Source organism: Numida meleagris, chromosome 2 (assembly GCF_002078875.1).
Source record: "Numida meleagris isolate 19003 breed g44 Domestic line chromosome 2, NumMel1.0, whole genome shotgun sequence".
Classification (NCBI taxonomy): Eukaryota; Metazoa; Chordata; class Aves; order Galliformes; family Numididae; genus Numida; species Numida meleagris.
The window spans coordinates 101809853-101824147 of record NC_034410.1 but is presented as its reverse complement, the minus strand read 5'-3'; the positions used below and the strand labels follow the sequence as shown (position 1 = coordinate 101824147).

The 14295-nt window shown below is 37.5% G+C and overlaps 1 protein-coding gene across 4 annotated transcripts in view; it reads right to left on the bottom strand.

The window, feature by feature from the left end:
- The window catches only part of LAMA3 (laminin subunit alpha 3), a 111856-nt gene that overhangs the window by 54978 nt on the left and 42583 nt on the right, over nt 1-14295 (bottom strand). For 3 of the 4 annotated variants that reach the window (XM_021387339.1, XM_021387342.1, XM_021387341.1), the window contains 9 exons: nt 13034-13133; nt 12092-12248; nt 9057-9195; nt 7426-7568; nt 6260-6360; nt 5988-6138; nt 4424-4584; nt 2432-2540; nt 1452-1549 (listed from right to left, as the gene is read on the bottom strand). In XM_021387339.1, coding sequence (XP_021243014.1) covers nt 1452-1549; nt 2432-2540; nt 4424-4584; nt 5988-6138; nt 6260-6360; nt 7426-7568; nt 9057-9195; nt 12092-12248; nt 13034-13133 — 1159 coding nt within the window. Of the gene's footprint in view, nt 1-1451; nt 1550-2431; nt 2541-4423; nt 4585-5987; nt 6139-6259; nt 6361-7425; nt 7569-8734; nt 8868-9056; nt 9196-12091; nt 12249-13033; nt 13134-14295 lie in introns of all 4 variants that reach the window. The other variant, XM_021387340.1, reaches the window with a different exon arrangement.

Sequence of the window (14295 nt, the reverse complement as noted above, 5' to 3'; positions counted from 1 at the left end):
TTTCCCACCAAAGCCAGTGGGACTACTTATGTCCTTAAAAGTTAAGTATATACTCAAAATATTTGTAGAACCAAAGCCAAAATAAATAACAGTGTTCCATGAAAGCATCCCTATTCATCCACTGTTGTGTTTAACTATTTTTCACTTGGTATATTTAACTCCAAAGAATTTGATTGAGACAAATGTTTTCCAAGACTTCAGGAGAAAATGTTATTTGAAGGTTCCATGCTGGTGTTTGTTCACTACTTGTAGGTACTCAGAAGACAATGATTACTCTTTGCTCAAGACAGGAGAGGAACTGGAATGGCAATTGTGTTCCAGGGCCAAGATTGAGATGTACTTGCCAGGCTTGTGTGGGAAACCACATGCAACATCTGCTTCTAATACTATTAAACTGAGCCAAGATTCTGAATCTTTCAACTTGGTGAACACTAAATACTTTGAGGATAGCAAAAATAATGCCAGGTAGCAGTCTTAAAAATGGAACAGAAGCATGCAGCAAACTCTGCAAATATAGAAAGAGAATAAAAAACAACCAAGTAAAAGTTGCATATCCCTACATTAGCTTTATTTTAAATCATGTTTTACATCCGGCTTCTTTTCCCCATTTTACTTGGAGTATATATATCCCTAGGAATGCAAAATTCCTACACAAGTACCTTTTGTATTAGAAAGCTACTCTCATTTGTAAGACTCTGAACGGGAGCGTTAAAGCTGAAATGCAAAGTTATGCATGCTGGCAAGCCAAGCACAGTCACATACTTTTATCCAATTTGCTATCCAGATTTTTCTGTTTTCTATTTCAATTCAACCATTACATTAGGAGCTACCATCTGGAAAACTAGTAGACCTAGGCACCTAGTCACTTTCTGCGTCTGAAGCCTTGCAAATGACATCTCGTTTACTTTGAGGCTCTCCTCATTGTCATATCAGTCAGAAAAAAGGCTTAGGACTCAAATCACAAGGGACATCCAGGCAAATCTAACAGGAGCTTCCTGATTCAGAAAATGTAATGATAGATCCTCTCTGGCACAAAGAACAAAACATACAGGAAGGGAAGACCTTCAACAGGATGGAGCAAGTCCTCTGCAAAACCTGAAACGAACTACTTGGGAAGTGAATATTATTTTCAGTAACAAAGGGTAATCAGCCTGAGTTAACCCAACTGTGTATGAGTGCTTTAATTACCCATCCTATACAATATGAAGGAGGACAAGGATCACCTAGTGCAGCTGGGTGTGATGAGTGCTGAGGGCACACATATCATACAGGACCACAATCAAGTGGAGAAGGGGAGAATTAACAACACTTAATTTTTTATTTTTAATTCTATCTTGTAAAACCATCTTTAAGTCTCTTAGCAAAGGTTCACTAAAAAGCATTAAATTCCATTTGGTCTCCCTTTCGAAATCTCTTTCAGAAAACAGAAAGGATAAAAGCAATTAAGTTACCTTCTGTCACGGGTGCTCCTGTAAACAGCTATGCAGTGCACTTTAGGATTCACATATTCTAGAGAAAATTCTTCAGCTGATATAATACAAACCTTGTGCTGAAAAATGAGCAAAATTAGTATTGTAAATAACACATATTTCCTATACCTCAGGAGAATATTCAAATCAATTGTGAAGTATATTATTCAGAAAAATAATACTGTGTTTTATAAACAAAAATAAAGATATTCCTAGCATAAAACCCCCATACTTGGATATATAGCCTAATAATATCAACAGCTTTTGGATATGGATCATGTTAGCACAGCAATTGCTACAGGGAGCTACCATACAATTTAAATTGTATTTGTTCACACTGAACACAGCCTCCAGAAAAGATTAATGACTGATGTAATGCTTTCTTCATAACATTTTTATGAAACAACTTGTCTGTTTATAATGTAAACCTAACTCTAGATTTCAACCAACTGTCCTCATGTTTCTGAAACAGTAAACACAGAAGCAATTTAGAAAAAAAAATCAGTGTCCAGAAAAATGTATTACTGGTGTGGGCCAAAAGATGGCAGTGAAGGCTTTTTGTTCAAAGCATTTCAAAGTTCTGTCATTTCTAAAATGAATTCATTTATTATCTGAAACCTCTAAGAGACTCAGAAATTCCCACATAGGTTTTGAGGATCAGAAAAAGAAAAAAACAAAAAACTACCAGAAGTTTCTAATTTAAAGTTTGCATACAGAAAACAGAAAGGAACTGAAATAAAGCCTCACTGAAATAAGAGAGGTAGACGTACCCTTTGTGATACTGAAGATAAACAGGAATTTGCCTTTCTTGTCTGACTTGGTATTCTCAGAGTATATATAAACCAACATCTTCAAGCATCTAAGTTACATGCTTTCACAGAACACATGAACATAAGAAGAAAATTATGCCTATCTACTTGGGGAATAACGATAACAAAAGGGAGAAGTAAACTGAAACTTACCAGAAGAAAATTAATTGACGATGCCTTAAGATGTATCTTTGTATCTGCTAGAAGGTCATAAGCTGCAATGCGATTCCTATTATCAACAACAACACTACGACAAAGGAAACTGAGACAGAGAGCAGGATTAAAAATGAGCCTCCTGGCATGGCCATATGTTTATTCTATTGCCTAGCTCAGCTGCTTAGCTAGCCTCACCACCGATGCCCAGTCATCCTCACTGGTGAGACAAAGGAAGCACCACCTATAAAATGTTGCTTGCCCTTTTTAGGCTGACCTACACAGAGTTCAAACCTCTGCATTTCAGCTCTGAAGCTGAGCTACTACTTTAAGCAGGATGTGAACAGATGGATACATACACACACACTGTCTGCACATGTTCTCCAAGCTGTGTTACATGGCATGTAATTAACATCCAGTACCTGGTCTGTGCTCCTTGAGGTGCCAGAACGTACTAGCTGCTGCTTTTCTACCACTACACATTGTTGACGGTGTGCATCCACAGCTATCATCCACTCAATGGCACTGAGGCAATTCTTGATTTTAGGAAACTATCTGTCCATGGAGATACTCCTCAATCCAACTGAAAATTTGCTGGTCTGTGTTCCTTATTGACTACCTTCACTTAGCTCTACATCTTCAGTAAAGACAAACAGTAGAGTCTTGCTAAAGGCTTGGAACTCTGCCTTGTTGAGGGAGCACAATTCCTACAGCCTTCCAGAAGCAGAAACAGTTCAATTTGAGCAAGACCTGATGCACTTCATTCATGATTTTTCAAGCTTCTCTGATGTGCATGTACTTCACCATGTGGTTCAATTGTTTCATTTTTTTTTTTTTTTACAGAAGGGACAAGCATCTTACTGCCCAGGAAAGATGACACAGCAACTTAACTGCAACGTGGCCATTAGCTTAATGCAGGATGGCAGCAGAAGTGATTTACTGCATTGCTACATTTAAGTAGCAAAGGCTTTCTTTGTTTTTTTGTTGTTTTTTGTTTGTTTTTCCCCCATGACTAAGCTCTTAGTGTTTCAGATAAACTAGTATGATCAAAATAAGCCCATAAGAAGTGTTTTATATAAAAGCAATAAAACTGAAGCTTTATAAAAAGTGTTTTGGGGCTCAAAGTATTACATAACAGGCTAAAATAAGAACTTTGCCGAGTGATAACCTTGCAAGGTCACTGCTTCACATAGCTCTGCTCTGTATCACGTAAATGCTGATGAAAACAATTTTTTCCTACTGGGCAGTTTCATCCCAAATATCCTTAAGCCTCCAGTCTGTCAAACATTTGGCTCACTAGAAAAATTGATGCATGGCAGCAGTCCCCTCACGCTCCCAGGGGCACAAACATGTGCAGGATCACATTTGAGTCATGCTCTGAATTGCTCAAGTTAAAGACAATCTCACCCAGAACAGACAAAATCTGAAACATCTCCAGTAGTCTCAGCAGTCAACAAGGACAAATAAGCATATAAGCCTTGCCTACAGCCCAACAGCTGAAGGATGGCTACACTCAGAAATTCAGAGAAACATTTATACGTCTACTTCAACAAATCTTATTACAGCAGTGGGAACACCCCTGTAAAACTGGCTGCTACTTTTCTTTATAGCCCAAGCCCTCAGACATGCTTTTAACTAAACAAGTATAAACACTGCAGACATCTGTTGCCAACAAAGCTGCTCCACTGAGATACTCCTCAATCCAACTGAAAAACTGCTCTGCTACTGGACTCCAAGATTCATAATTTATAAGGATTTAAGTGTATATAAAAAATCCCTTTGTATATAAAAAGTTCACTAAAGCAGCAGCAATATTTAATGTGCTGACTGCACAGACTTACAAACATATACAATACCCAGACAATCGTGTATTTACTTTTCAATCTAATATTTGAACAACATATATAGTACAATGGATTCCAAAATATAAAAGGTATAATTATATACTGAATGGTTGCTTTACCATTTAGTATTTGCCTTAGAAGTTCTCACCTGTATTTGCAACTGTATATTCTCACTCTGCCTTCTATGACAGGTCCAGGGCTATTTACTGTTACCTCAGCAGTGTATAACTGGTCATCTTCATTGGCGTATTCAAAAACAAGAACATAGCGACCAACATGAGGAACATTTATGGTCATCTGTAAATCGACCTAGGCCAAGCAACATTGAAAATAAGTCTTGAGATTTTTTCATTCTCTTTCTTCCAGGAAGCTGCCCTTTCCTGTCCTGCAAGCTAACCAGTCAGCATTAGTACTGAGCCAACCTTGTACTGTCTCAGCAAAGGACAATCCAGCAGAATGGAGGCAGTGCTTATAAACTATCAATCACTTTGTCTACTAAGAAGAGTCAACCAAATTCAGGAAACAGCTACCGCTTAACAGTTCTGGGAAGATAACAGATAGCAGACCCGCAAGCTAAGGAAATGAGGTTTATTATTTCCATTATCAACAGTAGAACTTACCAGTGAGGACACACTAGCGATGCTAATAAATCATCATCCTCATCTCTAACCTATCTTTAAAAACGAATAAAAATGGACTCTAATTCTCTGCTAAATAAACAATTACACAAATATAATTCCTACTTCTGAGTTGCTGTATACTGACTCCCTACGAAGACTGAAAGCATCCTCTCCACCTAGCCATTACCGCTTTCAGAAAAAACTATTTTTCCTTTTAGTCCGCCTGTGCAAGTTGGTTAAAGTAATATTTTACAGAAAATACTTTGAAGTAGTCGAGTGGAAAGTGCTGTAGTTACAGTTTTTTATTGCATTGGGCTATTCAATTCTTTCCAAATTTAAGATGTTTTTCTCGATGTCCTTAGGCTATGAACACTTAAGCAAGCAAATAATTCTGTCAACAGCCATCCTGACTTCACTGAAATTACCAGTAAAGTTTCACACATGCATCAGTGATGAAGCACCAGGGCCTGTGGCATGCAAGTATCCTTGTTGCAACTGGTATTTTTAAAAGCAACTGCCACAGTAATAGAGGACATCATCACTCTACATGTAATCATCACACACAATAAAACAGCCTTTTTTTTTTTTTTTAACCAAACATGTTTCTAAGTATAATTTTCAGTTTCATAAAACATGTTTCTCTTTCAATGGACCTACAGCAGTGGCATAATTTCTTCTGCCTGCTTTTTAATTGAAGTAAATATTTTACACAAGTATAGCTATTTTAGAAAAAGAAGATTAAGAGTGATGTACGTATACCATTACTTCTGACAAATCCTTTTGCCATTTCTGCTACAATTAAGCAGTATGCTGAACAAGACAGTATGCCTTAAACACAGAGATTTTTACTTAATAAGACAGTTTTGTCAGAGTGAAACATCCACTCTGGTCATAGAGTCATCTAGTTATAGATCTGCCTATATTAATCTTCTTACATAGAACTAGATAAAATGTAGAACTTAGCACAGAGTCCGTTTTAGGGGTGAGATAAAGATCTGCAAATCCTGAGCCATGAATCTACAACTGTTTTAGTCCACTAGGTTTACACTTAATAGTGCAGATGGGACTGCAATTAGCATGCAGGAATCTAACCTCTCTTCCGCTGATACGTGACATCACTGGTAGGTCAGGAGTTGGTTGTTGGACAGGTATTCTGTGCTCTCCACCATGCCTGAAATACGCTGCCTCTGAAGCGAGGACACAGGAAAATTCGTCCAGTGGCAAATGCTGGTAGAGCAAGCAGCTTACACAAAACAAACAAACAAAAAAAAAACAAAACACAGAATTATTATTACTTTCAGTTGCATCAGTATAATGACAACATAACCCAATGCAATGGTTTATTTTGTAGCATATATACTGACTTCTCTGTCAAAACACGTCCTGAATAGATGCAAGGCTCAGTAACTTGGATCTGCAAGATGGATGCTTCATAATAATCTCTAGGTAACAGCACCATGTAATCCTAAAATCAAAGAATACAACAAATGAAAGACCATGTAGAAAAATACAGAAGGTACATCTCCAGACTTTCACAATGTAGCAATGCACAAAACCAACTACACAAATTTTATGGAGGGTATCTATCTGCAAGACACATGTGCTTTTGTTGTTACGTGTCTATTGTTAACTCTTTTTACATCTTCACAGATATGTGAGAAAGGCGCTGCTCTGTGAGCAAGGAAACTCTGCAGACACTACTCCATCACATGTTGTACAAGATGGTGTTCATAAAGGAGCTTCTCCACCACATCTGTACCTTGCAGGACACATCAAGACCAAAGTCAGTTTCAGTAACAAATGTGTGCAAGCTCTTTAGTAACATTTTACATGGTACTGCATGAATTTAACAGAGCCTCAGGGCTGATGACTAAAGATATTGGGTGCTTGTTAACCCTATATAATATACATACAAATCTCTGTATGGCATTTTTATGAAAAACCTTAAAGATGTAGGATCACAAGCAATCACCTCAAAAAATTTGAGGGTTTTTTTTTTTTTTTTTATAGCTATTTCCCAGAACTGCTGTCACAGAAAACCTTTCTGTATGAGGAAGAGTAAAGACGGGAGGATAAAAACATTTAGAAAGTCACCAGCTGGTTATAGAGCCCAGACTTTATTATTTTTTCTGAGGAATCTTTGTTAGAAAACTAACAACTTGATCATCAATAGCAAAGCTTTAAATATGACATCTGGTATGTAAGAATTTAAAACTTACATGAGTTTTTATGCTCAACCAATTGCATATATTAATATTGCTTCATCCTTTGAAGGTACGTATTTTGGGCAGACTGAAAGTTTGTAAGTACATGAAAAATTAGAGCAGGTGAAAGTCAGAGGACAAAAAACAAAACAGCAGCAAAAAAGGAATAAGGCTGAAGGTAACCATATTATAATCATATTCTGCCACCGTACTCTTTTCACTAATGCGGATTTCAATTGCTTCCAGAGTTTTTTCTGGCAAATAATTCCATAATAATACAATCATGACAGTCTTCAAGCGCTTGTTTTCCTCAACTGCTTTCTTACCAAGAGGACTTCTTCTGCCATTATACTGACAGTCCAGGTGCCTGAAACCAGCGAGAAAGACTCTGTGGAGTTTTTTCCTGGGACTGTGACAAAAGCTGGCTCCTTGCTGGGTGGGAAGACAAACTCTTTGCTCTGAGCAGCACCTGCCAGCAAAAATAAATAAATAAATAAATAAAAAGTAAAAAATAAGATCATATGATGTCTCTACCTGCTTATTGCTCTAGACTTATGATTTCATATATTAAACTTGGTCCAGTAGGAGCTTGTCAGTGCTCCTCTATCAATACGTATTAGTAACTGCACACAGTAAATTACAGAATTATGTAATTATTGTCATCTTCATTCTTATTAGTCTTGGGCAAATTGGTTCAGAAAAGCAGACTTTTCCCCTTACAATAGCGAGTACTGCAGTATTCTGAAATGTTGTCTTTCTTTCTCTCTTCCATTATTTTCCATTCAGTCTGTCTCTTCACTGACATACACAAGGCCTGTTCTCATACAACTTTCAGCCATGTATTTTAGATACCAGAGGTTCTCAAAAGCACCTAAAATGTTATGGATAGCAAAGGTTTCTTCTTCGAAGCTCCAAGACACAGACAAAAGCTTTATTTCAAGCAGGTTCCCTGTACACCAGGCAATGTAAGCTAGGCTTGACTATGAACTGCTCCTATTCTGGTGAGTGGTACCTGTCAAGTCTTCAGTTCTGTCTTCTCCAAATTACTGAGAGGAACTTTGACTAAATTCCATTGATTCTCAGCAGGGTGATAATGCTAGGCATAATAAAAGATAATCCTGAATGTAGACTTGGAATGTCTCTACCACTCAAAGGATATGGAGTACTTATCTTTTACCAGAGCACATGTTGTCATCACATGTTGTTGAGGTCTGTAATCGGAACTAACTTGGTTGATAGGGTTCATCACAAAATAAATATTATTCATGGAAGGAAGGGAGAAGTCACTTTCAAACTGAAATATTAAAGGCAACTAAACCAAGATAATTACTGTTATCCTTTATTTGAAAGCTTTGTAAAACACACAGTGCAGAGCTTTCAAGGACAGAACTGAAAATACCAGATGTGGCAAACATTTAAAAAACAAAAGTTGATTATTACTGCAAGCAGAAGTTTCATGCAAACATAGCCACATCAGTTACAGCAAAATAGATTAGGAAAAGCACGGAAGCAATTACACTGTTAAAAGCAATGCATTTTAAGTGACAATACAAATTTGAATTAGTTGTATCTTGAAATAGCTTCTCTGATCTATCATTCATCTGATCTGCTGTCGTGCTGTTGAGTCGTACCTACCTGTTTCAGGCCGAGTTTGACAAGCAGATATGCGGCCAGATAATGATTCACTTCCAGGGTTAATATATCTCAGGATAATGCGAAATAAGTAGAGGTTTGATTTTTCCACATTCAAAGTTATCCTCACTTCATTCTGAAAAATGGAAGTTAATAAACAAAAACAGCCGTAAAGTGCTAAACAGAAGAACAGTTAGAAGCCATGCAAGCTCCATACTAATTGCCTACAAGAAAATGCACATGCAGACAAGTACATACTGGAATGAGAGTGCTGTGTACGACAGATGAAGACAGGTAAGCCTAGTGAGAAAATTAATTCACTTACAAGTATAATTAGTGCCAAAATGTTTTCCCTCAGCAATTGAAATCTTTCCTTTAGAGCTTTTTGAACCCAGGTTGACATAGCGGAGGACTAGGCGGAAGAGCTTAGGGGAAGTCACAGTGACAGTCACAACCACCTCTGGCTGGGAAAAATAAAAAGAAAGAGAAAAAGGAGGAAAGGAAAGTATATTATTTGTTACTAGCACCCAGAGAAAGAAAAACCATTTGGCAAAGACAAACACTATAACAGAAAAGGAAGGCTCAAGTAGCTTACAAAAGAATATGGAGCAAAACCTCCAGTAAAAACTCTTGTTGAATAATAGCTTACCCAGAAAGATACAGAATGACTTAGCTAGCATGCATGTTAAGATTACACCTTGAAACACGGGCAGTATTTTACTGGTATTCTCCCTGCCTCTGCATTAAAGGAAACATGCAGTATTAAGGGAACAGGCCAGAACCATTGACCTTACTTTGAGATCACACTATGCTCCACAGCACGCAGACATCTCAGACTGGCACTGCAATTTCTTCTACTCCTCTGCCACATCCCTCAGCATCTTAGAGATGTGATACCGTGACTGTTTTGCTATGAGGCTGAACTGACATCTCTGGGACCACATGGTTCTCATCAGCCCTGGTCTGGCATTGAGCCCACAGGAGATGGAATTCACACAGCTCAATTATTTAGCTTGCAGAACAACAGAATCAGCAGAGACTTGCTCAAATGTTGGAAGATTTGGAAAAAAATTAGGCTTGGTGCATCCTCAAGTGTTTGGCTTCCTTTTCCCCTTCCTAAATCATAAAGCCCCCATCACAATCCAATTCCCACCATTATAATCCATTCACCATCCCATTTCAAGATGCTTCTGGTACGTTAGCCTCCCCACAACTGTGGTTGCTTCTGCATCTCCAAAAGCACAGAGGTTTTCCAAATTCTATACCTTTCAGAAGGGAGCACCAATGTTCTCTTACTGCTAAAAGCTTAAAGTAAAAGTTACAGTGCCAGCTCTGTATTATTCAATCCTGATCATCACACGTATCTCCTCTTCTTAAACAGAAATGCAAAGCAGAAACAAAGATGGACATAAAACAGATGATAGGGATGAGAGATCTACATAGATTAGATGGACAACATATCAGTGACTGCAGACAGGACAGAAAACAGAGATGTGAGGGAAGGTTTTACAACTGTTGTTTTAAACAGAAAAGATTGACTGCTGAAAGGATAAGACAGGCACTGAGGGAACACTTGAAAATAGATGGAAATAAAAAAGAAAAGGTGAAAGAAATAAACATGCCTCAGAAAGTTTAACAAAAGGGTTCCTAAGCTTTTGTGAAATCTAGATGACATGGGTGAAGAAAGAAAAATGACATACATGAGTAATGAGGGAGGAAGACATGTTAGTTCTTGGCTTCAAGCAAAAGCAGGAAAGGTGGAAAAATTATTCTTCGAGCTCTGTCACAAACCTAGGTAGCCCTTGCCAGTGCTTTAAAATCTTAACCCAGCTGTCAGCTTCTCAATCCGTAATGAAATACCCATGTTAGGAGCATGGGTGCAGCATAGGAACATTGGGCACCATCCACAGGCTATTTACTTCACTTTTTTTTTTTTTAATTGTATTGAAATAGCTTCACGAAAAGTTGTTACATTAGACTTTTGTGTGGAGGATATCATGACACTATTTGTCTTTCAGAAAATAAATGTCAGGAATATTTCAGATTCCTGTGAGATGCAGAAAAGCTACGTCAAAATTCTGAAAGTCACTTGAAATGAACATGAAACTATTCATGCGAAGATCTAACTGTGGAGTGCCTAGATACAGCAATTGCTTACATGACTTGAAAAGCTTTATTCAGGTGAGCAAAGTAATGTATATATCCAGCAAGATTAGAAACTGTTCACTACTTCTTTGCAAAATGCCAGGTGGACATGAAATGCAAAAAACCTCTGAGTTAGAAAGTAGAAGTTAACAAATCACAGTTGCTGAGGAGTTGCCTTCATTTGTGAAAGTGGAATAATTCTGAAGAATAAAAAAAAAAAACAAAAAAAAACAACTCTAGACACAAAGGAGGTTCTGGAATAAAAGAAGAGGAAAGAATGAAAAGAGAAGACAAACAGGAAGAAAACGAGTAGGCTTGCACAATGGTTATGTACTTATGTCTTTCTGGAGTGGCCCATCTGTCTTTAGACAGCTTACAGAGGCTGAACACAATTATAATGAGGACTAAACAATCTAATCAGCAGAGTACTTCAAATAGCAGAGTACTACTTTGAGACTACAATGAGAAATTCCCATCTATTGCTCAAATCTACTGTTTTCGAGTCCTGGTTCACTTGCTTAGCAATTCAGTCCACAAACGGGTCCTCTTACAACTAAATTTTGCTGACTTTCTTCTTGCAATGTACTTATTCCTTCTGTTGTTATTTCTAGACTGTCACGAGACTACATGTTGCCAATACGCTGCTGCTCTCATCTTTTTTTACTGACTCACACATTTTCCTGTTTGCTGTAACGTAAAGGCATCATTCCTCATAAAGTTGGCAACTTTCTCTTCCTTGCCAACAAGAGTCACAAGCGTGAAGACTTCGGCATTGGCTCTGTGATCAAAATCTCATGGGTACAGACTACTATGGATCTCTCTAATCCAAGTGATTTAGCCAAATGTCAATCTTCTGCTGTTTCTGCTGTCCTCACAATGATAAGAATCCCTGCATTTTAATAATATATACTTTAAATCTACTAGTTCTTTAGTTTAAACCTACATCAAAATGCATCTCACAATTAAAAAAAAAAAAAATCAAGTCTCAAATAACACTGCTAAAGAACACATTTGCACTAGCAATGATCAACTTGAAATAACATCAACAGTTAGTAATTGAAAGAGTGATACAGTGCCAAAGTGTTCAGATTAGTGAGATCCTGTCCTTCCATCCGTTTTGCTGATGACCTTGCACACATAAAGCAGTACAATCAGGGAATGCAGATCACACGTCTATGTTCTCGCCCAAAAGCTTAGAGTGAAATACCACCTTACTTGTATAGAGGACATCCGCGCATATCCTCTCCAACTGAAGCTAGGAAATTCCTCAGGATCATAGCCAAACCGAATTTCCTTTCCCTTGACTGTAGTACCATCTTCGATCTCAAACTTCATGTGGTGCAGATCAGGGAAAAAATAGTTTTTCTCAGGCCTTCCAAGGAGAAGGGAGGAAAAAAAAAAAAATAATCAAGCGTTCAAGGACTATTCCTTTCCTCTGAATCTTCATGTTTGCTCACATTGTCAGTTTAGGTATTCCTGCCATTGTAAATACAAATAGAACCACCAACTGAACCTTTAATATCAATTTGGAAGTAAAGGCACATTAAGCAATGCACCTAAACCACATCACTCAGTAGCTAAAACAAATTCATTCTGAAATGACTTTTCATTTCACCACTATGTAAGCTAACAGAGCCTGATGAATTTATAGCATTTCCAAGTAGCTTGTCAGTTGAGTATCACCCCTACATCCAACATGTTTTGGCAAGAAACTTCCATGCATCCACCAGGATAATTTGGAAGAAATACCACTCACTGTGTGGTCTACATCTAAGAGAATAAAAAAAAAAAACTGAAGGGAAATGATCTACTGATCACTGAGGAATCCTGATAGCAGTTAATAAAATTGAATGAGAATACCCTTGCCAGAAGCTTTTACAGCTATACCTTTTTAACGTAAATGTTGATAGACACAGATACATTGATATATATGCAAGGTGACTGCAAAAGATGTACTGGTCATTTAAGAAAACCAAGTTAAAAAATCTTACTAAAGCAAAAGAAGAAAACTGTCAGACAAAATGAGTAGCATACCACAATTTACCAGCTTATTTATCAACAAATCTAGAATCTCATGTAAAAAGCTAGGAAGAAACTGATGTGCAGTTTCAAATGAACTATTTTGAAGTATAAGCTGTTTGCTACAGTCAGACTCACTCCTGACAGGCCATCCCCACAACATGCTCTCTGCACTGGCAGGCACCCGAGGGTTCAGCACATGCAGAGCTGCTGGATCCTCCAACATCGCACTGACAGCCTGCCAGGTAAAGAAAAGAAGTCAAATATCTTATCAGAAAAAATGATAAAACTTACCAGAAAACACACCTCACTTCCTCTAATTAAGCACTATTATCAACTCATTTCCTCCTTCTGGAGCCCTGTAGACTCCCCTCAAATGAAATACTTTAACACCCACGCATAAACTGCAATTATTTCTGGCTTCTCATGTTTACTGTTGTTTCCTTTTTTCCTTCTTGTAACATTAGACCATTATTTTATTTTTAAATCACAAATAAAAAGCCACATTTACTAAATGCTGAACCACGGTTCTGTAGAACAGCCATTCAAATGTTTTGCTACCAAGCAAGAATTTCTATGTTAATATCAAGGTGATTAATTATTTAAAAGAATATCAAACTTGAAAATAAAAAAGTTCATTTTTCAGTCTAGTACCACAACATAACAAAACCATACATGCACATGCACATTTTTAACCAATACTAAAAAACACTGAAGGACTTGATACAGGAGATGGGACTCCTGGCATGAAGTAAGAGACACCTCTAGTAATGAGGCATAGTACATCATGCTAAAGAACAAGTACGTCCAGGCTAGACATTTCAAAATTGACTTAAAAGATTGAGTGTTCCTGAGCATATTTACAGAATGTTGAGCATCTGTAATCTCACTGAAATCAAGGAGAATAAAAGTACTCCTCACCTTTCTGAAGCCAGATCCCTTTCATTAGATCTTTAGTTTGAACATTAGGCTTGGAAGGTTTCTTTGATAGATCTGTCCTTGTTTTGTTTTGTTTTTTACTTTGCACATGTAAAATGGTTGCTAAAAGTACATCAGTGCTTTAAAAATAAATCCCTTGCATTGTCCTTGGACAGGTGTAAAGCCCACTGAAGATAGTGAAAGTGTTCTCAATACATTTAACAAATCCAAATCTACCAGGTGGGGCAAGGAAGGAAGAGATCTGCTGATGTAGCCTTACAGCCCTAAAGACACATGGCAGAGTGAGGATCCTTCAGGAGAATGACTACTTCCTTTATATCAGTGCTATGCTGTACTTCAAAACATATTGAGCCTCAGTCTAAAGCAATACACAAACGTATCAGAAAAAAATGAACAAAAAAAATCAGGCTAAGTTCTTAATCCAACAGCAGACTTCAGAAAAGCGCTAAACAGAAGAGAGC